The sequence below is a fragment of the Artibeus jamaicensis genome, unplaced genomic scaffold, assembly GCF_021234435.1.
Source record: "Artibeus jamaicensis isolate MK-2021 breed Jamaican fruit bat unplaced genomic scaffold, CSHL_Jam_final scaffold_1031, whole genome shotgun sequence".
NCBI lineage: Eukaryota > Metazoa > Chordata > Mammalia > Chiroptera > Phyllostomidae > Artibeus > Artibeus jamaicensis.
In genome coordinates this window covers 4,712,619-4,738,866 of record NW_026522026.1, presented here as the reverse complement: position 1 = coordinate 4,738,866, position 26,248 = coordinate 4,712,619, and the positions used below count along the sequence as shown (strand labels likewise).

Here is a 26,248-nt window from a genome sequence, read left to right as displayed (position 1 = left end):
CCACATGTCGAAAAGCTGGAGTTGTAACAGCTGTTACATGGAGTACCTATTAAACAGTTCCTCAGCATGCTGATGCTAAAAATCTTAAGCATCCTTAAAACTTAACTCTGGGCACTGTGGAAACCATGTTGATCTGTGTGTAAATCTTTTCACCTGTCATGCTGCTGTTTTTACCCTCGTGACTCAGCACAGTGATTTGAGGCATAGCCCTGTCAAAGTCTCTAATCAATTGTAACCACTGCCTGTCTCCACATCTGTAGATAATGTTGTGCAGACCATGGACTCAAAGCGTACTTCTCTGACACTCTCTTTTTTAGATTTTGCAGAAAAACTGCTAAAGCAGCTAGAGAGCTCTAAGGAGAGGTTTGAAGTGAAGATGATGCTCATGAACCTCATTTCCAGATTGGTGGGAATTCACGAGGTTTGAATTACATTATGTTTCTCTTGGTGGATATTAGATAAAAAGTTTGTCTTTTTCTTTTAAGATTTTATTTATTCATTTTTATAGAAGGGGAGGGAGGGAGAGGGAGAGAAATATCTCTGTGCATGAGAGAAACATCAGTCAGTTGCCTCTTGCCCCTAACTGTGGACCATCTGCAACCCAGGCATGTGCCCTGACTGGGAATCTAACTGGCGACCTTTCAGCTTGCAGGATGATGCCAAAACCACTGAGCCACACACCAGTCAGGGCAGAAATAGCATTATTCTTGGTAAAAAGAAAGCTAGCACTAAGGTAGAGGAGTGGCTTAATTTTATCCACCCACAGCATTTAAGTCCATGGAATTTAGAGAAGAATAAAGTCTTCCACTCCGAAAATATCTGTTTTTATTATTTGGTTTCCTTATCAATAAGTATGGATGTTAAATTGCATATATATTCAGATTATGGATAAACTATTTTGTGTTCTGTTTTTATATGTACTTTATTGAACCTGATTCCACATACACATTTTTCTGAGCCAACATAACCTATGTATTTTTATTGACTATTACTACATTTTGCAGTTGGTTTATTCCTTCATAGCTTTTCTGACTTCAGACCACTCTAGTGGTAGATTGTCACATTTGCAAAGCTGAATTCTGTGCTCGTTTATTTTATATTAGATTACAAGAGGTCTTCGGTGGTACAGTGTATGTATATTTATAGTGTATTTCACACATACTTTTGTACTAAATGCCATTGTGGAAGAGATTGCCAAATTCTTAGGCTGTAAGGAAATGACCATTGAGGTTGTTCCCTATTATTTTGCTCTGGTGACTATTGCTGTTCTGAAAATCATTGACTCTTTTGCTTCAAAAACATTTTTTAATGAAAAAAGCAAAATGGGCTTGACTTGTTTATTGAACATCAAACAGTAGAGATGTCAACTTAAATTCGAAAGTACATGAGTGCAAGTACTCATTCCTTTTTTCTCTAAGGAAAAAAACACAACATTTTGGTGAATAAATTGCTTTTTCTCCATTGTCAACATACCTTAGTAATACCAAATCAATTCTTGATATATTTGTGTGGAAATTCTATGTTTGGCCTAAATTTCAGTTTGCTAAGAAAGCAAAAGTGAGTTATAATTTAAGTATACTTAGCGTGATGGAAATGATGCCAGTGTTTATAGCTGCTTGCAGTTCAATATCTATCCTTATATTGACCCCAAGTCTTCCCTGTTACTTCTCTGGTTGTGGTTTTGCTCTGTGGCTAAAAGTTTTTTTAAATTATTTTTACATGATGAACTTTGAAAAAAAGACCAGCCCACTTCCAAAGTTTCTCTTCTTAATGTTAAAAATTGCAATTACTTTAATAATTGGACCCATGTTACCTTTACCAGGTAGACTCCAGAGTGGTAGTATTTTTTCTCTAAAGGAGAGGGCTCAGAGTAATTCTTCCAAAGTGGTTGGTCTGGTATCTAATAACAACCAGAACTGTGGGCAGTTTTCATGATCTGACTGCAGTCATACCTCAGTACTCACCAGCTTCAGAATTCGTCACACCCTGTACTTGTATTTTGGTGAGAAGAACGTATTGGTTCTCAGTGCTTGCATGGGACTTGTCACACTTGGTAGAAGTTGTGTGAGTCACAGTGCTGCCTTGCAAGAGAAAGTGCTTCCTCGTTCCGTACTTGTCGGTTTCAGCGCCTGTCCTGAGTTCTGGAATGAATTAACGACATGTACCACTATATACTAGATGCTATTCTCATTTGAATGACTATTTTGTCCCTTGCTTTGGAGACTTAAAATGAATGCTCTTCCTCCCTAGAATCCTCTTTATCTTTGTAGACTAAAGAATTACTACTGCAGCCACACAAATTTTAAAAGTAGTAAATGTTGCATTTTGGTTGCTTTTTCCCCCTGGCTTATTTTGCATACAGAATAAAGTTCTTTCTTCCTTGGCATAATTAGGATAGCAGCATAGCCTTCTTTTCCTTGGTTAACGTAGTACTTTGAATGATCCTGGGGCACAAATGCTTGTTGAGGAAAAAAAGTGAAAAAATGATTCCCAGTTAGTTGAACTTGGTGATATAATTGCTTCAGTTACATAAATATTAAAGTCAATGCATTTATTTCCCCACAGCTTTTTCTCTTCAACTTCTATCCCTTCGTGCAAAGGTTTCTGCAGCCCCACCAAAGAGGTGAGCCTTCCACTTGCTGTCTTCCTTTGGAGCCTTGGAGTTAAAATAACCACCAGAATTTTTTGTTCTGGAATTAGTGAAGACAAAGAGCGAGGGGTAAAGTATATGTTCTGTTTCAGAGATGAGGGGAGGAGCCCTGTGTTTTCTTCCCAGAATCTGCCATGTTAATTGTTCTGTTCATCAACTTTAAAAAACAATTAGAGGTGGGAGGGGATGGACCAATAAATCGCTTTTTCAGAGCAAGTCTTTTTTTTATATAGTAGCTCTCCATTATATGCAGTTTTGCTTTTCGTGGTTTCAGTTACCCAAGGTGAAAAAAATGTTAAGTGGAAAATTCCAGAAATAATTCATAAGGTGAAATTGTGCACCATTCAAGTAGCATCTTGTATTGTCTTGCTCTGTCCTGCCTCATATGTGAATCATCCCTTTTTCTAGCACATCCACACTGTATATGCTACCTGCCCATTAGTTACTTAGTAGCTGTCAGTTACCAGATTGACTGTCAGAGTATGACAGTGATGGTGTTCCAGCAACCCATATTTTAATTACTGGTGGCCCAAAGCACAAGGGTGGTGATGTCGAGAAGTGCTATAAAGTGCTTCCTTTAAGTGCAACTACATCCTTTCAGTGAAAAGGTGGGACAGTGCAGTAAGATATTTTGAGAGAAGAAACTACATTCACATAACTTTATTACAGTATATTGTTATAATTGCCCTTATTAGTTATTATTGTTAAACTTTTACCTGATTTATAAGTTAAACTTTATCATAGGTGTGTATACAGTTGACCCTTGAACAATGTGGGGATTGGAGGCACCAACCCTCCACATAGTTGAAAATTCCTGTGTAACTTTTGACTTCACAAAAACACAACTGTTACCTGTTGACCAGAAGCTTTACCAATAACATATGCAGTTTATTAACACGTTTTACATGTTATGTGTGTTACATACTGTATTCTTACATAAAGTAACCTAGAGAAAAGACAGTGTTAGTAAGAAAAGTATAAGGGCCCTGAGTGGCATGGCTCAGTGGGCTGGGCATTGTCCAGCAGATCGAAAGGTCGATTCCCAGTTAAGGGAACAGGCTTGGGTTGTGTGCCAGGACCCTGATTGGAGACGTGCAAGAGGCAGCCTATTCATCTTTCTCTCGCACGTCGATGTTTCTCTCCCTCTCTTTCTCCCTCTGTTCTCCTCTCTGTAAAAATAAATTTTTTTAAAAAGAAGTGTAGGGAAGATGTAGGAGGCACCTCTCCCTTAGTCCTCCACCTGTGTGGAATGGGGCTTTGGCTGAGGTCCCTTCCAGAGTGGAGAGATTCTTCTATTCACATTATCTCCAATCTCCCTCCACCTGGGATGTGAGAAAATCCACAGTATCTACCAAACGCCGAATGTGCCTGAGTCTACCAACCTGAACCCCATGGCAGTGGAGCATAGCCAGGTGAAAAAGAAAAAATAAGAAAAACCATTAGGAAGAGAAAATATATTTACTGCATTTTTTGGGAAAAGTCCACGTAGAAGTGTACCCATAAAGTTCAAACCCATGTTGTTTCAAGGGATGGCTGTGTATAGGAAACAACCTATGTGTGCAGGGTCAGGTGCTCTCTGAGCTGAGGTGTCACATCCCCCGGGGGCTCTTGAAATGTATCTCCTGTGGGCATGACAGTACTACTGTAACACTCATGTGGAAAATTCTAAAATAAATGCTCATGTGGAAAATTCTAAAAAAGAAGTTTGTCCTTTTGCTGTAATTTTGTAATAGATACTAGGATTTTATCTTACTGTTTTCATTGCCCTCGTGTGTATTCTCAATTAAAAACAACATGAAAGCAGGAAAGAAGAGAGGTTTGCTTTTGCCTTTGAACTTGAACCTAGGTAGGAAGGAACTGAACATTTCTTGAATATCTAACGTGAGCCAAGCACTGTGCCAAGTGCTTTACATACATAATTTCCTCTAATCCTCTCTTCAGTCTTGTGGAGTACAGGGAAAAAGAAAAGGACAAGGTCACTCAGCAAATACATGGCAAATGAGGATTGACTTCACTTACTTTTGCCAAAGGCGGTGTTCTTTATATATACTGCCCCTTTGTAGGGACAGAGTGTGTGTGCGTGTGTGTGTGTGTGTGTATTCACTTAGTGATTTCTAGGCCGGGAACTGCATTAGGCACTAAGAATTTCACAGTGAACATCCTCACCTTCATGTAGCTTACATTCTAGAGGGAGATCCTGAGAGTGCTGCATGTATGTGCAGCAGGGAGATGAAGATGAGTGTTTGAGGAAAGAGGAAGCAAAATACAGACAATGCTGGGGCAGGTTCTATTTTAGATTATGTTGTTAGAAAAGACTCAGTACGCTAGCAATCGAGTCGGGACTTGAAAGAAGCCAGGGAGCCACGCAGCCATCGGGGTTGGGTGTCCGTGTGGAGTAAGCAGCAGTAGCGTTAAGGCCAGAATGTCCTCACCATGTTTGCTGTGGTTGGGAAGGCAGAGCAATAAACTGACTATAACCTTTCTGACCTCTTACATTTTTAGAAGTAACAAAGATCCTTCTGTTTGCTGCGCAAGCATCTCATCACTTAGTACCCCCAGAGGTGAGAACTTTAAACCTTACTTCTGTCTGGACCTGGAGCATGGTGCATAGGAGTGTTACTGTTAAGCCTATCATGGTGGCTTTTTCCACAGGTCTTACTGTCTCTTCCCCCACCCCTTATTTTTAAGTGAGTAGAAGAGGCATTTACTCTTGAGATATACACAATTTAGTTATAGAAACTGAAAAGAAAACTACTATAGAAGGTAAACTTTGTTTTGGACAAGTTGTTGACAATTCTGATGTTAATTTCCAAATTTTATGGTGGGAGGGTAAATTAATAGTGATCATTTTTCAAAGCTGATAATTCCTTCTTTTGATTAAAACAGTATTTGGATTGCATTGTCCATGGTCATAGCAATTTCTTTATATTGAAAACTAACATTAAAGGAGAGACAAATTTAATCCGAAGTTAACCAAGAAAATTAAAACCCCAAGTGGAGTATTTTTATCTGTTTTCTTCAGTCTTAATTCTTTCAAACTCTCAAACGGAAGGTGGAATGCTATTTTCCTGCTGTGAATAATCTATTGTTCTTCATCCTTGGGTGTTTGAGTGGGTACAGGTATTTTACCAGCGCTTTTCTTCTATTCCCAATTCAGATCATTCAGTCACTGCTCATGACCGTGGCCAACAATTTTGTCACCGACAAGAACTCGGGGGAAGTTATGACAGTAGGGTATGTAGAACATGGCTGGTGGCACTGGGTGTGTTTTTAATGTGCCAGATTTGCTTTAATATGTCCAGGATTTCAGCTGGCAACGTGGCCTCTGGGAAACCAGTTTAAAATACACTTCAGCCTTGGCTGGTGTGGCTCAGTGGATTGATCACTGGCCTGCGAACCAAAGGGTCACTGGTTCGAGTCCCAGTCGGGGCACATGCCTGGGTTGGGGGCCAGGTCCCCAGTAGGGGTCTTGTGAGAGGCAAACACACACTGATGTTTCTCTTCCTTTCTTTCTCCCCTCTTTTCCTTTCTAAAAATAAATGAATAAAATCTTTAAAAAAATACACTTCAGTCTTCTCGGGAAGCTTGATAGTGTTATTGGTCAGAATTTTGAGGAAGGTGCCTTGACTGGCAGGGCTCACTTGATTGAGCATCATCCAACAGACCGAAAGGTCACTGGTTTGATTCCCATTCAGGGCACATGCCTTGGGTTGCAGGCCACGCCTGGTTGGGGTGTGTAGGAGAGGCAGCTGGTCAGTGTGTCTCTCACATTTTGATGTTTCTCTCACTCTCTTTCTCCCTCCCTTCCCCTCTCTCTAAAAATGAACAAAATAATTTGTTTTAATTTTGAGGAGGAAGAGAAAAGATATTTCTCTTTTAAATCAGCATTTTGTTTTTTTATTAGCTTTACTTTTTTAAATGAGTGATTGTTTGGCAGTCTAAGTGTTTTTCTCCTACCTCTACCCTGAATTCATATCTTCCCTTTGGACAAATGATTTGTTAATTGAATCGCTATTTATACATTTTTTTATTTCTTTTTTGTCTTTTAAAAAAATTGTTCTTGTTTATTCTGTTACTGTTGGCCCAGTTGCCAGGTAGAGGGGAATAGTGGAAAGAAGGGGAAGGAATGAGTCAAAAAATATGTATAAATCACTTTTTAATCCCTAGGCAGTGCAATAGCCCTTTTGATTTCATTCAAAAAATCTTAATGAGTGTGAGCACTGGTTTAACAGTGATCGAATCTGTCCTGATAACTAAGCAGTATGTTAGGAGCTGCTTTTTACTGAAGTCTTGTTGGGGTAACAGCCCTAAAGACATTTAGCTTTTCTTATTTGACCTAGTCCCTTCTCCCCCTAGAACGGGTGAATAAATGCTGCCATTATTTACTTGACAAAGAAGATACTGTTTCTTATTGCACAAGTAGAGGAAATGGCTGTGAACTCTCTGGAACAAAAGCCCTCTGAGGCTGCCCACCCTCACATTCTCCACCATGCTGCAGCTTTGGAGACCTAAGCTCTACAAAACCCAACTTCTGGACCTTTTTCGTCTTTTTTAGGAAACCTGTAGTTGGAGCATATGAAATTGCTGTTTCAGTTTTTTAACACGATTTTCCTTTTCTAGAATCAATGCTATAAAAGAGATAACTGCTCGATGTCCACTAGCTATGACTGAAGAGCTTCTCCAAGACCTGGCACAGTATAAAACTCACAAAGATAAGAGTAAGTAGCACGTTTGTGTCCGTAGACCAAAGAATATAGAGTGATTCATTTTTTATCTCAGTAGACTCTTTGCTCTGGAGTTTCTAAATTAAAGGTATTATTTTACAGATGTAATGATGTCTGCTAGAACTTTGATTCAACTCTTCCGAACACTGAATCCTCAGATGTTACAGAAGAAATTCCGGGTAGGTGAAGTGTACACATGTTGACCTAATGGTTATAGTCTCAGAAGAAGGTAAAGAGTAAGACCCTACAGTTTGAGTTTTAGTATTTGTCATGCTTATGAGTATTGGTGATACGCATAATTTTATTCTTTCAGCTCAAAATATAGTTAATTGAATACCATTGCCTTAAATATTCTATACTTGACATGTACTCTGATGATGAATGAGTCTTACAGACCAGTCTGGCTATTTTATCTTGAAAGCTTTCGACATCACTAACAGATTAGAATCTCAAAGGTCAGTCAGTAGCTGATGCCAGTATTGAATGGTCTGTCTCTAGCCAAATGCCATCTCTTGGGAATTGGGAAGGAAGAGAGATGGTGATCTCAAGACTTAAGAAGTGGAAGAGTTATTCTCTAATACCTTCCAGTTTCCTGAGCTGGGTCAGAAGAAAGCAGGAAAATAGTAAACAGAGTTCTGGCTTGGGGTATTTACTTGGACCCAAGGTGTGAGTGGACTGTTTCTTGTCATTAGATTACTTCATTTTTTTGTGTGAGTTTCTCTTCTAAATTCATAATCCTAGAGAATCCTTTTCATGAGTGATGTTTTACAATCTCATGACCATATTAAAAACGATTCCTTTCCTTTAGGGTAAGCCTACAGAGGCCTCCACAGAAGCAAGAATACAAGAATATGGAGAGTTAGATGCTAAAGATTACATCCCAGGAGCAGAAATTCTGGAAGTTGAAAAAGAAGAGGAGAATGCTGAAAACGATGAAGGTTCATGTTTATTTTACTATTGTTCAGAATATCATCTTGCCAGTATCGTATTGACTTTGAAATCTCTGTGTTGTTTGAACCTTCATTCAGCAGGTTTGTATTGAGCGGTGAATATGTGCCAGGCACTGTTACAAGCAGTGGGGATAAAATAGGCATGGCTCCTGCTGTTAGGGACCTTACACTCTAGTGTAGGAGAGGTCTCTTCAGGTCCTTCAGGGTGGCTGCCCCTTACCAAGGGTATGCTGGTCTGTTGGGAAAGATAACAATTTTTTGTTTATTGCCTGGAAAAAAATTGGTGAGGACTAGTCCTTAGCAATCCTCCAAGGTTCTCTTGTTGACAGAAAATGCTTATTGAATGTGTCAAATGCTTGAGGAACAACATCATTCTGCTTTCTAGGGTTAGCCTTTATTACATTGGTTGCCAAAGGCTTTCTTTCTGTTCATTCATTCACGATTTCCTCAAAGCTTTCTTAGGCATTAGCTGTGGGCTGGCCACTGTCAACACAAAGAAGAATGATATGGTTCCTGCCCTGAGGGCCTTTCGTGAACAGCTGGGGATCAAGTGTTAATACGATTTATGATTGGAATGGGGCAGAAGGACAGGAGAGAGGTCAGGTCCATCTCAAAGGTTCAGAAAAGACCCCAGAGAGATGGTGACTCATGAGCTGCATTTTGAATTGTAAGTGAGGAATGGTAGAACAGTAGAGACTTTCCAGGCCAACTGTGAACAAAGCCCTGAAGGGTTTAGGAAACGATTGCAGTACAGAATGCAAGGTAGAACATAGCCAAATAGCCGGCTAGAGACTGAGTTGGAGCCTTATCATGAATGGTTGTCTATATTGCACCAAAGGGCTGGGACACTGTATTATGGAACATGGGAACCACTGATATTGCAAGTGTCTGTGGTGGCTCTGTTAATAACTCTAATACCCCTTCATTGTGGTGTCTGCAAGACATCCAAAATCTCCCACCTCCATTTCTGAATGACTCCTTCTAACTAGTTTCTAAAAACATTTGTTAATATGCTTAGAAGGGATGGATATTTGCTATGTAGCCAAAATAACTGTACAAGTGCAGTTTTGATGTTCATGGTTTGGTGGGAGGAACTTGGCCTCTATAGAGTCACATGATTTCCGTGATTTCAGTGTAGGCTGTGTTTTGTAACTGTCTTGGGGCAGGTTACTTAATTCAAGAGTCTGTTCCTCTTCTGTGTGGAGGAGGTTTCAGCTCAGGGTAGATACTTGGTCAGTTCTTATTTTCTATTCCTTAAATTAACTCAATTGATGTGACATATTTAACAATAAATATTGCTCGGTTCTTGGTTCGTAGAGCCAAGTGAGATTGTGAAGGTTAAGGTTTCACTCGATTTATCTTTATTTGCCATGAGTCCTCGTGTGGTAGACTAGCGGTGTGCTCTTTCTCGCACAGACGGGTGGGAGAGTGCCAGTCTCAGTGCGGAGTCAGATGACGATGGGGAGTGGGTTGACGTGCGCCACTCTTCCGACGAAGAGCAGCAAGAAATCGTAAGTTTCAAAATTCCCTTCTGTCAGTGTGTCACTCAGATATTCACGAAGACGTGATCTGTGCGGGGCCTCGTGGGGGCCTCAGCTCCCTCTGGAGCCAGTAGCCGAGCAGTCGTTTGTTCTGTGCTCTGCAGTCCAGGAAGCTGAACAGCATGCCCGCGGAGGAGCGGAAGGCCAAAGCTGCAGCCGTCAGCACCAGCCGGGTTTTAACACAGGAGGACTTCCAAAAAATCCGCCTGGCCCAAATGAGGAAAGAACTCGACGCCGCCCCTGGGAAAGCCCAAAAGAGGAAATATATCGAAATAGACAGTGATGAAGATCCCAGGTACAAAGCACACACCCCAGGTCTTCATTGGGCTCACCTGGTAATGAAAGTGTCAGAGAGGAATTCTACCCTTGTGTCATGTTACATTTTTTCCTTCATTCCAGGGGTGAGTTACTTTCTCTCCGGGACATTGAACACCTTCATAAAAAGCCAAAGTCTGACAAGGAGACAAGACTAGCAACTGCAATGGTGAGTGAGGCATATCGTTCCCTGGTCCTTTTTAAACAAACAAAAAAAAAAAAAAAAAAAAAATGGAATGTGACCCAGAACTAGTATAGGCATGGAATGGTAGGTAGTATTTTATTTTCATGTTTTGAATACAGGTATACTGAACATAGAATAAAATGCATAGGGGTGAGACGTTCAGGTAGATTGAGTTGAACAGCTGGCTAGCCACTATCCAAACCGTATTGTGGAGCCCAGAAAGCACTATTACATGAATGGTAGCGGGAGGCTCATTACATTTGTAAAAGCCGTTAGAGAAAAGGAGGGGGGTGTTTACAGTTGTTAATGAAAAGCCAGTCAGTTGGATTCTGCCTCTGGCAATTGCACCCTGCCTGCATTTCCATCTTCATTTTCTGTGCCTTTGCTTTTTTTAAGGCATCAGTGTTACTGGCTCCACATAACCCTCTGCATTTCATTTGTACTGATACCTGTTGAGATAAGTTTAAAAAACCCGTGTTCTTTCCATGACTAATGTCACTCAGTAGGTTGGGCATCATACCACAAACCAAAAGGTCACCTGTTTGATTCCCAGGCAGGGCACATGCCTGGGTTGGGGGCCTGGTCCCCATATGCAGGGGGCACACGAGAGGCAGCCAGTTGATGTTTCTCTCCCTCTCTTTTCTTCCTCCCTTCCCCTCTCTCTAAAAATAATAAAATCTTAATAAAAAACAAACCCGTGTTCTTTCTCTTCCATACCTTTGCGTATACCATTATTCCTACATTCTGAAATGCTCTACCCCGCTGTCCTCCTTTCTCCCCACCACGAATGCCTTCAGTCTGCAAAAAACAGCTCACAGTTTTTCCTTTCTAGGAAGTTCCTCAGACCTCACCAGGCTGATAGGACCTTTTCTTCCATTGAGCTGCCCTTGCCCCATTCCACTGCATCAGGGTCTGTTTCCCCTGGGCCGAGTCCCCGGAGAGCAGGGACTGCTTCCACTCATCTTTGTGTCCTTGGCATCCAGTAGAGTGGCCAGCACAGAGGAGACGTGTATGTTGATTAGCTGTCTCCTGAAGTATTTTCTTATCTGCTTGTGCTGGTAGGCTGGGAAGACAGACCGAAAAGAGTTTGTGAGGAAGAAAACCAAAATCAATCCATTTTCCAGTTCTACAAATAAAGAGAAGAAAAAACAGAAAAACTTTATGATGATGCGATATAGCCATAATGTCCGCTCAAAAAATAAGCGTTCCTTCCGAGAAAAGCAGGTAAGTTCAACTTCAAGCTTGACTGGCTAGAGTAGTATTGTCATTCTAAGATACCTTTACACTTGGAGTGGACTTGTGCCTGCTGAAGACCTTGCACTGTGTGTCTTAGGGTTCATGGGAGGTGTTTTTGGAGAGGTGGAAGATAGGGCATGTAAACTCTAGACCTGACCTGGCTGAGACTCGTGTGAGTGACCAGAGTGGAGTCTGTTTTTCTCTGTAAGTACAGGGATGCAGATTTCTTTGCTAAAATTCTGACGTTTATGTGAAATGTCGAAATTAACTGAACACAATTTTTGAGTGCTTATTATAAGCCTGATACATTTTATAAAAGCAGTGATTATGTGTGGTGTTATCTTGGAAACAGTTTTAGTGAAGCAGTGCAAACTGAATAGTTCTGTTGTTGGTACATGTCTTTCTGTAAAGCCTTTATGTTTACAGGTCTTTGGGATTCCATTTCACCCATTTTTCATCGTTGATGGTTAGTCTTGTGCTGGGCTGGTTTATTTCAGTAATTCACTATATAAAACAAATTTATATTTCTGCTGGGGGTGTTTTCTAACTGTATTCTGAAGAAGCTCCAGGGAATCCGGTCATGGGTAAACTGCTCCCACATTCTGAACCAGTCTCTTCCAAAGTGCTAGTCCAGGACAAGCCTTCTGGGCCTGAAATAACGGCCAGCTCTCCAGGGCAGTGTTCTGTGTTAGTATTAACTGAACCACGTCAGTAGTAACTGAATTCAGGCACCACTTTAAAGTCTGCTGTCTGTTTAGTATTTCTAGTTCTAAACTGTGTTTAACAACATTAAATAGTAAAGTGACAGCATTTTGCATACAAGTTGTTGAAATTGAGGTAAAATGAAAGGTGCCATTTAAGATTTAAAATTTCCCAATTCAATTTAAATTCATAGTTGAGTTTATTAACTCCACGGGTTTATCTTTCATCAGCCCTTTGTAAGAGTTTATGGTTGAGGGAATAGTAATAGTCGATGGGCCTTGCTTCACTGTGAGGTCTTCGTGACCTTGCTGCATTTTAGCGGGGCCATTCCTGCACTCCCACCTGCTCTGTTTCTGGGACGCCCTTTGGGCACGACCAAGAAGCCTGGCTTTGTTCCTTGTCAGCATGTTAATGTAGCCAGTATGTATCAGTATGTGCTGCTACTGCAGCTCTTTTCTTCCTTTCTTATTAAATTTATTGGGTGACACTGGTCAGCAAAATTATACCGGTTTCAGGTGCACAGTTCTACAACATACTATCTCTACACTGTATTGTGTATTCACCATCCCGAGTCCTGTCTGCTTCCATCACCATTTAGTCGCCCATACCCACTTCCAACTCTTTCCAAACCCCTCCACCGAGAGTCACCACACTCTGCTGTCCATGTCCATGAGGTTTTTTCCTCTCTCTTGTTTTTTTTCTTTTGCTTTTTTCTATTTTGCTCAATTCTGTCCACCCACATCCAGCCAGATACTGTGATTAAAATGATATTATAGATGAGAAAATAAGACCCACAAAAATGAGTCTGAGAAATTACTTCCTTAGCTATGCAAATTAGGTTAAAATGAATTTGTTAAATTTTTCTACCTTAAGTGTTCTAGCTATTCTGCCTGTGTACAAAGAAATACCAAGACCCAGATATGAGCCAAAGGCAGGGAATCAATAAGATAAAATCATAAAATTTTAAAACTTTGAACATTTACATGACAACTTCCAATCCCCTCCCCACCCCCAAAATGAATACCTTCCTCTTGTTACAATTCAAAAGCTAGCTCTGGCTGGTGTGACTCAGTGGACTAAGTGCCAGCCTGTGAGCTGAAAGGTTGCTGGTTCGATTCCCAGTGAGGGTACATGCCTGGGTTGTGGGCCAGGTCCCTACTTGGGGACATGTGAGAGGCAGCCAATTGATGAGACCTCTCACACATTGATGTTTCTCTCCCTCTCTTTCTCCCCTTTTATTTATTTCAAATAAATAAAATATTTTTTAAAATTCAAGTGTCTAGGAACGAAGGAGTGGTTCTCAGGAATTAATGGAATAGTATTCATTACCTACTTGAGATGCGTACACTGCCCTTGGCTATCTCTTTCTAACTTTGGATTTATTCTTAATAATGTTTTACTTTATATTCTGTGTATTTTCTTCAGGGAAATGTAAAACTTTATTAAGGGCTTTCATAGATGACTTTGAATATTGGTCCTACAGTCTTTTTTTTTCCCCCAGATCTTAAGGTTTTCATTTGCAAGTTCAAGAACCCAGTTTTTGTGGTTATAATTACTGATTTCATTTCATCTTATGTGTATCCGTGAGCCGATGGTAGTTGCTTTCATCTGTCAGCTGATGGTTGTTGGTGCCAAGCCAACATCTGCAGGAATCTCCAGTTTTGGGTGCGGTGAAGAAGGAAACTTTATTCAGTGCAAAACAAGCTAGCTCAGTTGTGATGCAGCCCTGGGGCTGGGTGTCCCTAGGGCCAGGCCCCTCTCTAGCTGTACAGCTCTGCTGTGCTCCATGCTGGTCTGCTTTGTGCTGTGCTGGTCTGTTCTGGTTAGATATCTTTCTGGCTTCAGTTCAGCCAAGGAGACTCAGTCTTCAGTGGGAAGGGAAAGGGCACACCCAGAGCCAAAGGGGAGCTGGCTTATGTGGACAGAAGTCCCTCCTCCCCCACTTTGTCCCTGATTGGTCTGTCCTTATGCAAATGAGGTCTCCAGGTTCTCAAAGTTTGATTGGTCCAATAGGCACAGTCCTTGGTTAGAATAGAGCTGTTCTGCTTGGTCAGAGCTGCACAGTTGCAGTTGGATGGGGAAAGCCTCAGTCCTGTTGGTTGAAATAGGATTCCAGGAACTCCTTTTTTTACAAAGACTGGCTCAGATAGCAGAAACATGGGGCAGGCGGACAATTTTCAGCAAAGGCAGGCAGTTCACAGCACGCCTCTTCCTGAAGTGCAGTTTGTGTGAGAGGCCGCTGTGTAGAAACGGCTGCTGGGCACTGTTTCTCTTGTTTAATTTGAGCTTAGCCACATGGAGCCCGTGGTAGGTATCTTCTTTCTCAGAATTCATACATCCAACACAGAACAATTAAACAACTTACAAATTAGCCTGTAGTAATTTTTGTCTTAAAAGATAATTGTCAGTGTTTTGATTCTGAGTTAATCTCTTCATATTTGAACCATTATACAGATTAAGTGTTAGTAATTAATTAAATTTTTCTTAGTTTATTTACTGCATTAAACAAACCCATTTGAAAGTCTGCAAATAAGGGAACATTTTTCTGTGTTCTAAATTCTGTATTATAGAGTCATGTATATGGTCTGTATGTGCCGTATTTAGTGGAATATATGTGATCTTGGAGAAGGTGATTGTGAAAAAAATCTCTTCTCCTGTGGGCTTTGATTCAGACAGCGTGTCCCACCCACCACTCTGGAGTATTATGAGCTGTATAAACCGGAGATTTGTCTCTGGGTGTCGCCCCTGGTAATGCTCCATCTCTGCATTCTGTAGCTGCTTCTGTTTTGAGCTGTTGTCACATGAGGTAGGAACAGTATTCAAGAGCTTTGCCAATTTCCTGGCCGTAAGGAGGCCCTCGCCTGGTTACAGATCTGATCTTTTATGGAATATTTTGCTGTTTGTAGTTTTTGAGGACGATTTTTAACTTAGTGATTCAGTTTTGGTACACTGTCATGTAACCAAATTAGTATAATTGGGTACTCAAGAGTTACCGTGTTTCAATGTTTCTTCTTTATCTTCCAGTTGGCATTGCGAGATGCACTTTTGAAAAAGAGAAAAAGAATGAAGTAACCTGGACAAGCAAGTTTCTATTCCAAGAAAAAAGTTAAATTTGTGTCAGTACTGTATAAATTAATAAATGAAGAATGTTTACATTAAAAAGTCCAGAAACACTGTATCCTGAAGACGAAAGTAAATTTGGCAGTGATTTGGTGTTTTATTTTGGAGATAGATAATGGTGGAGATGTCTGAAATGTAAATAGTAGTAATGTTGTAAAATCATTTTCATAATCCCTCATTCAAGGCATTCCCAGCTTATTCAGAGGATGTGGGGGTAGGTGTATATGTGTATGCTCAGTGCAGTGTAAATAGTTCCGTAGTAGAGATAGTCCATATTTCTGTGGGGTCCCAAAGGCCTCACAGATTAACTGTGCAGGGGACTGGAGTTCTATATTCTCTTCAAACAAAACAGGACAATGTTACAAGAGTAAGAGGTTCTTACTTGTAAATAGGCTTACCTGCCAAAACAGGTCCATGCTGTACAGATTTTTGGTAGATAGTGTAGCTCTTTTAGTCCATCCAAAAGATTTAATTCTTTGTGTGTGTGTGTGAATGCTAGGTAAAAACCTCACTTTTTACATTGCCTTAAGCATGAATAGTAATCTTGGAGTGTCTTTATCATTTGGATCACTCACTGCCATAGAGGGAAAAGAAATCAAATTGGTTTCCTTCCTTTTTCACCGTGTAATATCCGTGCCCATAAAAAGGCTTCTGGTGTCAAATAGGTGCTCTTACGTGTTGAGCAGCTGTGTTCCCCTCTCGTGGGTGTGCGTGAGTGGACTCCAGGGGACGCGGAAGCGTGGTTAGTCTCTCTCTTCGCAGGTTGTTGCATTTGGAAAGTTTGGTGCCTTTTACCTCGGATTTATTACATAATATTGTGGTAGATGAGAAAATTACTCTTTGTTACTTTAAATTAAAGTAAAAAGCAATTTTCTGCCCACTGTGAATTAGAAAGCAGCTCCTAAAACTTTTCTTGTCCCGTTTCCAGTATCGTCTGTTCACTTTCTAAGTTCAACTTTAGCTTTATGTGAATGAAACTGTGTGACTGGGGCTTAGTTGTGAAGACCTTGAAGTTTAATGATTAAATTGCCCTGGCCTAGTGCAGCGAGCTCACAGAGTCAACCTCAGCAACTTCGGTGTTTCATGGAATGTGTCTGATGCAGATTTGAATGTTCGGAGGCTGGGAACTTCCCTCTTTTCTGTTTGCATTTTTGAACTAAATATCTCTTGTGTCTAGTGCGAGAGAGAGGTAAGTAAAATCAAAATGGCATAGCAGTGAGGTCCAAAGCTTTGCTGCATGAATTGTGATGGTGTGTGAAATTTCACCCTTTGCCAGACTCTCCCATCCTACTTAGATGCCAGGAGACTGAAGTCCAGTCTGCGTTCTGATTTGGTTCTACTGTGGCCTCACCCTGCCCTTCACTGAACTTTATGTGCAAGACAGAGAACTGTCTGGCTTACAAAGGTGCAGTCTTAACTCTGTTTTATTTCTTTAATCCCATGGTATCTTATCTCTATATTGTTCCTTTTACTATTTTATAAATCTTTTTGGAATAGTTTCTGTTTACTGTAAATTTGAAGAGCACAGTCTCACAAGGTTGGATGCTGCCAGCAAAGGCAGAGTGACCTTTTAGGATGACTTTTACCTTGAAGAAGTCACCAGAGTCTCGGCTTCCGCTTTCCAGTCTCAAATTTTTGTCAGCACTGAGAACAGATCCCTTTCTGAGGTGAACTCTCATTGTCCAAGTTCATAATATGTATAAAGCAATGTTTAAATCCAGAGTGCTATGTATATATGTATAAATCTAGAGTGCCGATATCATGTAAGTGATCTTAGCACGTTCCATTTGAAAATAAGCACAAAAGTTGAGTCTGATCCCTGCCATATCCCCAGTGCTTTGAAACCTGACCTACCTCGTTGACTCTTCTTGAGAGTTTTGAGAACTAATATATAAGAACTTCCCATGGTATTGGCCTCAAAGTAAAGCATTAAGTAAATTTCTCACCAAAAGTTAGGTACCAGTTTTTTATTTTATCTTTTGCTTAATGTATTTGAAATGACCATTGCAGTTGCTACAGATATTTGTTTTACCCCTCATCCATTTTGGGGAACTGATTTGAAATACAAAAATGTGTATCAAATGCTTATTATATGCCAGGGGTGTCAAACTCCTTTTCCCTGGGGGCCACATCAGCCTTGTGGGTTGCCTTCAAAGGGCCAAGTGTAATTTTAGGATTGTATAACTGTAACTACTCCCTATCAGTTAAGCAAGAGCTTGGCGCTGCCACCTGGTAGAAACAAGGTGCCAGGCCAGATAAAACGTGGCGGAGGGCCGGCTGCCGCCCACCGGCCTTGTGTTTGCCACCTGCACTGTATGCGGAGCACCCTGCTAGATGCCGGCTGGGTTACAAACACAGTGTTTGTGCCGTTTAGAAACTTTGAATCCACTGAAGGGAATAGACTTACAAAATAACTGTATAATACAAGGCCACTTACAGAGACATTAGAAAAGGCACAGCCTAGGACTGGCACATCCTGAAGAAGGGGCAGTTCAGCTGGCAGGATCGTGACATGCCTCTTTGCTAAAAAACTGATGCTTGGGGTGAACAGGGCAGCCTAGAAGATATATTCCTGAACCATAAAAAGTTATGGTTTAAAAATCGGTACAACTTTTTAAAGATTATAGTTAATACAAATTTTATTTTTATTCTTACTGTAATTCTTTTGAAACTTTATAATCTATGTAGAATATTGTATAGAAACTGTATTAATCAGAATAGAGTTTAATCAGTTTGAATAGTTTGTTTTTCAAACTATTTTAGATAAACATTTTTTAAAACTGTCATACTAAGTGACATCCTTCCATGGTATGTAAATAAAACTAAAAATTAACTATTGCTTACATATTTTTTTAAAATGCTGAATATGAATAAAAAGCTAAATTACTGACATGGATCCTTTTCTCTTTTAAGAGGAAATAACATTTCCTCTCATTACAGTTTTCAGTGTGTACCTATTTAAAATGAAACTACGAATGGAAAGCACAGCTAATTCTGTACTATTTAAATACCATGTATTTGTATAGGGCAAGCTTTATGTGGTCATCTTATTTTCTTCTGCAAATTCTGCTTTCATTGTTTCATCAATTTGATCTCAATAGGAAATGTTTATAATAGGAATGCTTGTAAATAAACAAAGTATTTATAGTATAATTTAATTATGCATGAGAGATTAGGGAATAATAAAAGTCCAGGAAAGATGCCAAATATTGAATATGATATTCTTTGGTGTTGGAATCATATGAGCATTTTGTTTTCCTGCTTTTTTAATCTTTTACAGTGTACATGTTTTTTACTTATGTTGTTGTATAAGAAACAACTTTATTTGAGGCAGGAGAATAAAGGTGCCTTAAGACTCACTCTTGTGAACTGTTTTTAAGTCAGAGAGGAGTGCCCGTGGCCAAGGCCAGAACTGATGTGCACGTGTGCCAGGGGAGTGGTGCTCTCGCCTTCGGGACCACTCACGCTTGTTTACTGACAGGGTGCCGGATGGGACCCTGGTCCTCTACCCAGCAGTACCCGATGTTAGCCAAAGTGCTATATTAGTATAATTCTTATGGGAAATAATTTGTAGTATGTGCCAAGGACCTAAAAAATAGTCGTAAGCTTTTACTCAAACCCACACCTGAGCATCTCATCAAACACAATGGTCCAAAATATGGCAAGAACTGTGTTTGGGGTTGTTATGTTGCAAGTAACAGAGTACACATCTAAAAATAGTCTAACCAGTGTGGAGTCTCACATGAGAAATCTGGAGGTAGACAGCTGCTGGTCTGAGTTCAGTGATGCCCTCGGGGTTTTGCTTTGTCATTCTTAGTGTGTTGAAGCCAAATTCTGGATTCAAATGCTGACTCTGGCATAGCTAGCTGTATGACCATGGGCAGCACTTTTGTGCCGCAGTCTCCTTGTCTGTAAACGTGGAGATAATGATAATACCCTTATGTTCATAGATATTCCTTATGTGTTTAAGGCAACAGGAAAGGGTATTGTCCCAACTCTTTCCTTTACTACGAAAGCAAAAGTGTTCACAATATCCCTGCAGCAGCCTCCCCTGAGGTCTCGTTACATGGCTACCCTAAGAACACAGCCAAGAAAGCAAGAAGTAACAATTGTTGGCTTCTCAGCTTAGATACACCATAACCATCTGGACAAAGCTGGGCTTCTGTTAGCAAGGAAGAGGAGGAAATGGATTTTGGATAGTCAGCAAGCAATGTCTATAAAAAGCTATCTGTGGGAACATAATTTATAGTGGGGAAAATGGGTGCAAGGTAGTATCTAAAATGTGGGATTAGTTAAGCAACTTGGGATGTTGTTACTAAATGGAATATTCAACCATTAAACAATCACTGATAAAAGTTACTTAAAGTGCCCTTGCTGGTGTGGCTTAGTGGATTGAGTGTCAGCCTGCAAACCAAAGGGTCACTGGTTTGATTCCCGGTCAGGGTACATGCCTGGGTTGCCAGCCAGATCCATAGTACGGGGCGTGCTAGAGGCAACCACTGATATTTCTCTCCTCTTCCTCCTTCCCCTCTCTCTCAAGAAATATCTTTATTAAAAAAACTACTTAAAGGTAAGGTAAAAACACTAGTGTGTGAAAAATGTTAACGCTATTTTAAAAGTAAAGTATAAAGTAATTTTAAGACATTTTTTATATTTTTAGTTGATGAAATTGAGATGTCTCAAAATGTTTGCAACCAAACGATAGTCTTTTTTTTTTTTTGTACACTATTGTATGTTTTTGCCTCTTATGTCAATATTAATTGACCATGAAAGTGTAGGTTTATTCCTGGGCTCTCAGTTCTGTTCCATTGATCTGCCTTTCTGTTTTTATGCAGATACCATGCTGCTTTGATTACTACGGCCTTGCGTAGTTTGATATCAGGGAGCATAGCAAATCTTTTTTCTCAAGATTGCTATGGCTCTTCAGGGTCTTTTGTGGTTCCATATAAGTTTTTGAAATATTTGTTCTGTGAAATACACCATTGATATCTTGGTAAGAATTGCATCGACTCTGTAGATTGCTTTGGGTAGTTTGGATATTTAATGATAATTCTTCCTATCCATGAACAGGGTAGGTGCTTCCACTTATTTCTGTCTTCTTCAGTTTCCTTCTTCAGTGTCTTATAATATTCTAAGTACAGGTCTTTTACTTCCTTGGTTAAATTTATTCCTAGGGTTTGTTTTTTGTTCCTTTTTTGTTGTTGTTAATTGTAATGGGATTGTTTTCTTAGTTTCCCTTTCTGATAGTTCATTATTGGTATATAAATAGCAACTGTTTCTGAGTGTTTATTTTGTATTCTGCTCCTTTACTGAATTTATAAGTTTTAGTAGTTTTTGGTGGAATCTTTAGGGTTCTCTATACACAGTATCATGCCAACTGCAAATAAAGACTATTTTATTTCTTCCTTTCCAATCTGGATGCCTTTTATTTCTTTCTGTCTGATTACTGTGGCTAGGACTTCAGTACTGTGTTGAATAAGAGAGGTGAGAACAGACATCCCTGTCTTGTTCTTAATCTTAAGGGAAATGTGTGTAGTTTTTGCCCATTGACTATGATGTTGGCTGTGTATTCATCATATGTGGCCTTTGTTACATTGAGGTGTGTTCCTTCTGTTCTCACTTTGCTGAGAGTTTTATCATAAATGGGTGCTAGATTTTATCAAATGCTTTCCCCGTATCTATTGATACGATCATGTGGTTTTTATTCTTTGTTTTGTTGATATGATGTATTATGTTTGTTGATTTGCACCAGGCTTGCATCCCTGAGATAACTCCCACTTGATCATGGTGCGTGGTCCTTTTTTAATGTGTTGCTGGATCTGGTTTTCTAATATTTTGTTGAGGGTTTTTATATCTATGTTCATCAGGGATGTTGGCCTGTAATTTTCTTTCTTTGTAGTGTCTTCATGTAGTTTTGGAATTAGGATAATGCTGGCCTTGTAAAATGAGCCTGGGGGTCTTCCCTCCTCCTGAATTTTTTGGAATAGTTTGAGAAGGATGGGTGTTCTTTGAATGTTTGGTAAAACTCACCTGTGAAGCCATCCAGTCCAGGGCTTTTGTTTATCGGGAGGTTTTTTTGAAATTACTGCCTCAGTTTCATTAGTTGTAATCTGAATCCAGATTCTCTGGTTCTTCCTCACTCAGTTTTGGGAAATTGTACGTTTCTAGGAATTTATCCAATTTTTCCAGATTGTCCAATTTGTTGGCATATAGTTATAATATTTTCTCACAATTCTTTGGTGTCAGTGTTACTTCTCTTTCTGATTATTTTGGTCTCTCTTTTCTTCTTGATGAGTGTAGTTAAAGGTTTGTCGGTCTCGTTTATCTTTTCAAAGAACTAGCTCTTGTTTTCATTGATCTTTTATGTTGTTTTTCTAGATTCTATTTTGTTTATTTCTGCTCTGATCTTTATTATTTTCTTTCTTCTCACTTCGAGCTTTTCTTGTTCCTTTGGTATCAAGTTATACTGTTTATTTGAAATTTTTATTGTTTCTTGAGATAGGCCTATAATGGTGTGAATTTCACTCTTAGTACTGCTTTCACTGTGTCCCAGAGATTTGGGTTGTTAGGTCCATATTTTCATTTGTTTCATGGTATCTTTTCGATTTTCTTGATCCCATTGTTAACCCATTTGTTGTTTAGCAACATGTCATTTAGCTTCCATGTCTTTATGTTTTTCAGTTTTTTTCTTGAATGATTTCTAGTGAGAGAATATGTTTGATATGACTTTAATCTTCTTAAATTTATTAAGACTTGTTTTGTGTATATCCTACTGCTTTGGAGTGACATGCTCTGAAGGTATTGATTAAATCCATCTCATTTAAGGTGACTGTTTCCTTGTTGATTTTTGTCTGCCCTATCCATTGAAGTCTGTAGGTGTTAAAATTCCCAACTGTGACTATTATTACTGTTGATCCTTCTCCTTATGTCCGTCAAAATTTGGTTTACATATTCAGGTGCTGCTATGTTGGGTGCATAAATGTTTGCAAGGGTTATATATACTTTTGTTGGATTGCTCCCTTTATCATTATGTATAGTGTCCTTATTTGTCTCTTACTATAGCCGTTGTTTTAAAGTCTGTTTTTGTCAGGTATGTGCTGCTACCCTAGCTTTTTCTCTTTTCTACTTGCATGAAATATATTTTTCCATCCCTTTACGTTTAGTGTGTGTGGGTCTGTGGTTCTGAGATGGGTCTCTAGTAGACAGCATGTATACATGAGTCTGGTTTTTTGTCCATTCAGCTGCCCTCTCTCTTTTGATTGGAACATTTAAGTCATTCACATTTAAAGTGCTTATTGATAGATTTTTTTTACCATTTTATTCTTTTAACTGTGATGCTCTGTTTTTATTCTTACTCTTTTGGAAGGGCGTTTAACATTTTTTGTAATACTGATTTGGTGGTAACAAACTCCTTTACCTTTTTCTTGTCTGGGAAGCTCTTTATTTCTCCTTCAATTTTAAATGGTAGCCTTGCTGAGTAAAGTGGCAAATGATAGTCTTGACATCATTGTCATGGCCTGCACATTAATGAAGTTGGTCTAAAACACCTAAGATAAAACAAGGACCAGCATCAAAATTTGCAGAAGGGTAAGTCGGTAGCTTGTAAGAAAATTCTAGGAAAAAAATAGTGGAAATTTTTTAATTTTTAAATTTTATATTGATGTATAATATATGCATTTTTTAAAAGTACAAGTACAGGATAAATACATCCCTGTTATAAGCACCCAGATCTAGAAACAGAACATTACCAACACCTTGGGAGCTCTCCTCAAGAAATGCTGCAACATGGATTCTTTTTTTAAAAAGATTTTATTAATTTATTTTAGACAGGGGAAGAAGGGAGGGAGAAAGAGGGAGAGAAACATCAATGTGCGGTTGCCTCTGGCATACCTTCCACTGGGGATCCAAACTGGCCCTGCAGCCCAGGCATGTGCTCAAACTGGGATTGACCTGGGGACCCTACAAGGTGACCTTCAGATTCACAGGCCAACACTCAATCCACTGAGCCACACAAGCCAGGGCGCAGAACACACATTCTTAACAGAGAGTGATGTGGGCAGAAACATGGGTACCTATGATGCCAAGTCAAGCAGGATGATTCAGAAGAGTCTGATTTAAGAGTCTTTTTTCTTTGAGATACATAAAATAATGGTTCTTACAACTTAACAATTTTTTTAATGTAGTATACATATGAAAATTGTTGCTCTGTGTGCTGAGACTATAGCCGATTGAGTTTTCTTTCTCTGCACATATTAAACATGTACAATTTACAGTTTTCCAGAGAAACAGAACCAGTAGGAAATATAGATGGATGGATGGATACATACATACATACATACATACAAACAAAATGGGAACTGACTCACGAGATTATGAAGGCCAAGAAGTCCCATGATCTGCTGTCACAAGGTGGACAAGCGGAAATGGTGTAATTCAGTCTGGGCCTGAAGGCCTGAGAGCCAGGATTGCTGGCGTCTTATCTGGAGAGGATGAATGTCCCATCTTAAGCAAAATGAGCAAACTTGCCCATCTGCTGCCTTGTTCTATTAAGGCCCTCAAAGAAAGGGCTGATTGCCACCCGCATTGGTGAGAGGGATCCTCACTCAGGCTACAGAGTCCGGTGCTGTCTCTTCTGGAAAGACCCTCCCAGACACACAGAAATGACGCCTGTTTAGCTGGGCATTTCTTAGCCCAGTCACTTTGACGTATAATATTAACCATCACAAAACATTTTGTAATGCTGCTATAAAATGTTTATACTAAACATTTTTTAAAAATAATCTAAAGCATTAGTTCTAGCTTCATTCTTAGCAAGATCCAGTTTTTGAGTACCTGCTTTTCTTAATATTTGAGTTAAAATCAGATTTAGAAGTGCTTTGAAAGGGAATTTGACCAAGTGGGAAGGTAAATTACGGACAAAATGGGAACCTAATTCTAGAAAATGTTACAAAAGGGAAAGTTGAAAATAATTACATGGTAACTAAACTGAATTAGTTCTATTTCACAGCTTCTTATTTTAGGGATACTTGAATTTTTCCTTTTTGAAAAATTTCATAAACATTTTATCATTTTAATTGTGATATTTTTGAATGTACAGAAACAGAAAATATTGAAACAGCAATCTCCCAGATTTATTTATTTTTTATTTTTATCTTTTTTTTTTTTTTTTTTTTTTTTTTTTTTACTTTAAAGAACTAGAAGATCAAGAATATAGCTACAGCCCCACTCAGCCATCCGTTCTCAGGGATAAGCACTGCCTTACCCACGCCTCTTTCCTTTGGTTATTTTTACAACATTTGTGCATGTGTATGCATATAGTAGACAGTATGTATCATTTTGAAAGATACATAAATAGCATTGTGTGTATTTTTTGCTAAGTAACTCAACATCACATTCTTAAAGATTCATTTTAACTGTTGTAGAGTTTTCCATTGTTTATCCATAAATCCACAATTCACCCTACTGCAGAACAGTTAGATTGTGTCCACATTTTCACTATTTAAAAATTTTGCCCCAATAAGTGTCTTTGCACATGTCTCCTTGGGCATATTTCTTCTTAGAGTCTTCTTTACCCACAGTTTGCATAGAAACCTAGAAATGGGATTCTGGGCTGTAGGGTCCATGACTCTTCAACTTTGCTGGGTGATGCTACGTTCACAGTCCTGCCAACAACTCAGTGAGCTCTTATTTTAGCTCATCCTTGTCAACACTGGTTATTAGACTCTAAAACTCTAGACAGTCTATTGATGAAATGGTATTTACATGGGTTTTTATCATTCGATTTTTCCTTTTTTTGTTTTGAGAGTATGTTTATTAAAGCTGGGGACAGTGAAACAAGGAAAGACTTGGGACAGAAGAAGCATTGGGAGGGGGCCTAAGTGGGGCTGCTGTTGCCTCACTGGGAAGTAAAACAGCAACAGAAGTGAGCCAAGGCAGGGTTGCTGCTGGCTCACTGAAGAGTCAAAGAAGCGTGGGCCTTGCAGACAGGTTCAGAGGTTAGCCTGGGGCAAGCTGCTGCACCGTGGCTCCCCTGGTTGAAAGTCTCATCAGGACCCTTGGGGTTTAGGAGCAGAAAGTAAAGATGTGCGCTGAGAGGGGAGAAAGGTGTGGGCTTGTTCCCGAGAGGAATGGCTCCCATCGAGCTCCCTGTTTTTCTATCCATTTGTTTTTCTTTTCTGTTGATTTGTAGAGGTCTTTATATCGGGATACCAATTCTTTGTCTATTACTTACTTTGCCAGTGTTCCCACAGACAGGCAGTGCCATTTCTGTGATCAGCTAAGTTCCCATGCATGCTTTGGATCTGGGGACTTTCAAAACCAGTTCTAGATCCTTTTAAAAATGTACACCTTTTTAGAGCAGTTTCAGGTTCACAGCAGAATGTAGAGTTCCCATATACAGTATCCCCTGCTCCACCCACCTTGGTACAGCTTCCTCCATGAACAGTATCTCCTACTGTTGGGAACCGCCCTGCCTGGTTTCAGGAGCTGTAACCTCGCCGTGGCTAAGGCTGAGTGAGCGACCTTCAGACCATAAGCCACTAAGGAGACAAAGCTTATCTCCCTGGGAGGAGTGCGGCTCCTGCTCCTTTTTTCATAACTGGCCCCCAGTGCTTGATCAGTTAGCCAATGACGGGTAAGATTGCCCAAGGGGGGAATGACCTAAGACAGGCATGACCATGTGGGGGCCCCAGGGAAGGACTTGGGGGCTATGGAGAAAGGGGGTGATGGACCCTCGCCCCTCAGCTTTGACAAAGCCTGACTCCCCTGAGTGAATGAGAAGTCTCTGAAAATTCCTTGGCTATCTGCCTCCTCTGCCTGACTTAAGC

General features: G+C 39.8%; 1 protein-coding gene across 2 annotated transcripts in view; it reads left to right on the top strand.

Annotated features, from left to right (window-relative positions):
• SDAD1 (SDA1 domain containing 1) overlaps nt 1-26,248 on the top strand; it is a 40,593-nt gene that overhangs the window by 11,470 nt on the left and 2,875 nt on the right. Inside the window, exons 11-22 of one of the 2 annotated variants that reach the window (XR_008389804.1) lie at nt 318-421; nt 2,566-2,623; nt 5,153-5,211; nt 5,808-5,884; nt 7,271-7,368; nt 7,477-7,553; nt 8,183-8,312; nt 9,741-9,835; nt 9,970-10,160; nt 10,265-10,349; nt 11,427-11,588; nt 15,327-16,611. Coding sequence is in view for 1 of the 2 variants with exons in the window: in XM_037150188.2 (XP_037006083.2) it covers nt 318-421; nt 2,566-2,623; nt 5,153-5,211; nt 5,808-5,884; nt 7,271-7,368; nt 7,477-7,553; nt 8,183-8,312; nt 9,741-9,835; nt 9,970-10,160; nt 10,265-10,349; nt 11,427-11,588; nt 15,327-15,374 (1,184 nt within the window). In the remaining variant the exon portion in view is untranslated. Of the gene's footprint in view, nt 1-317; nt 422-2,565; nt 2,624-5,152; nt 5,212-5,807; nt 5,885-7,270; nt 7,369-7,476; nt 7,554-8,182; nt 8,313-9,740; nt 9,836-9,969; nt 10,161-10,264; nt 10,350-11,426; nt 11,589-15,326; nt 18,782-26,248 lie in introns of those variants that run through there. The other variant, XM_037150188.2, reaches the window with a different exon arrangement.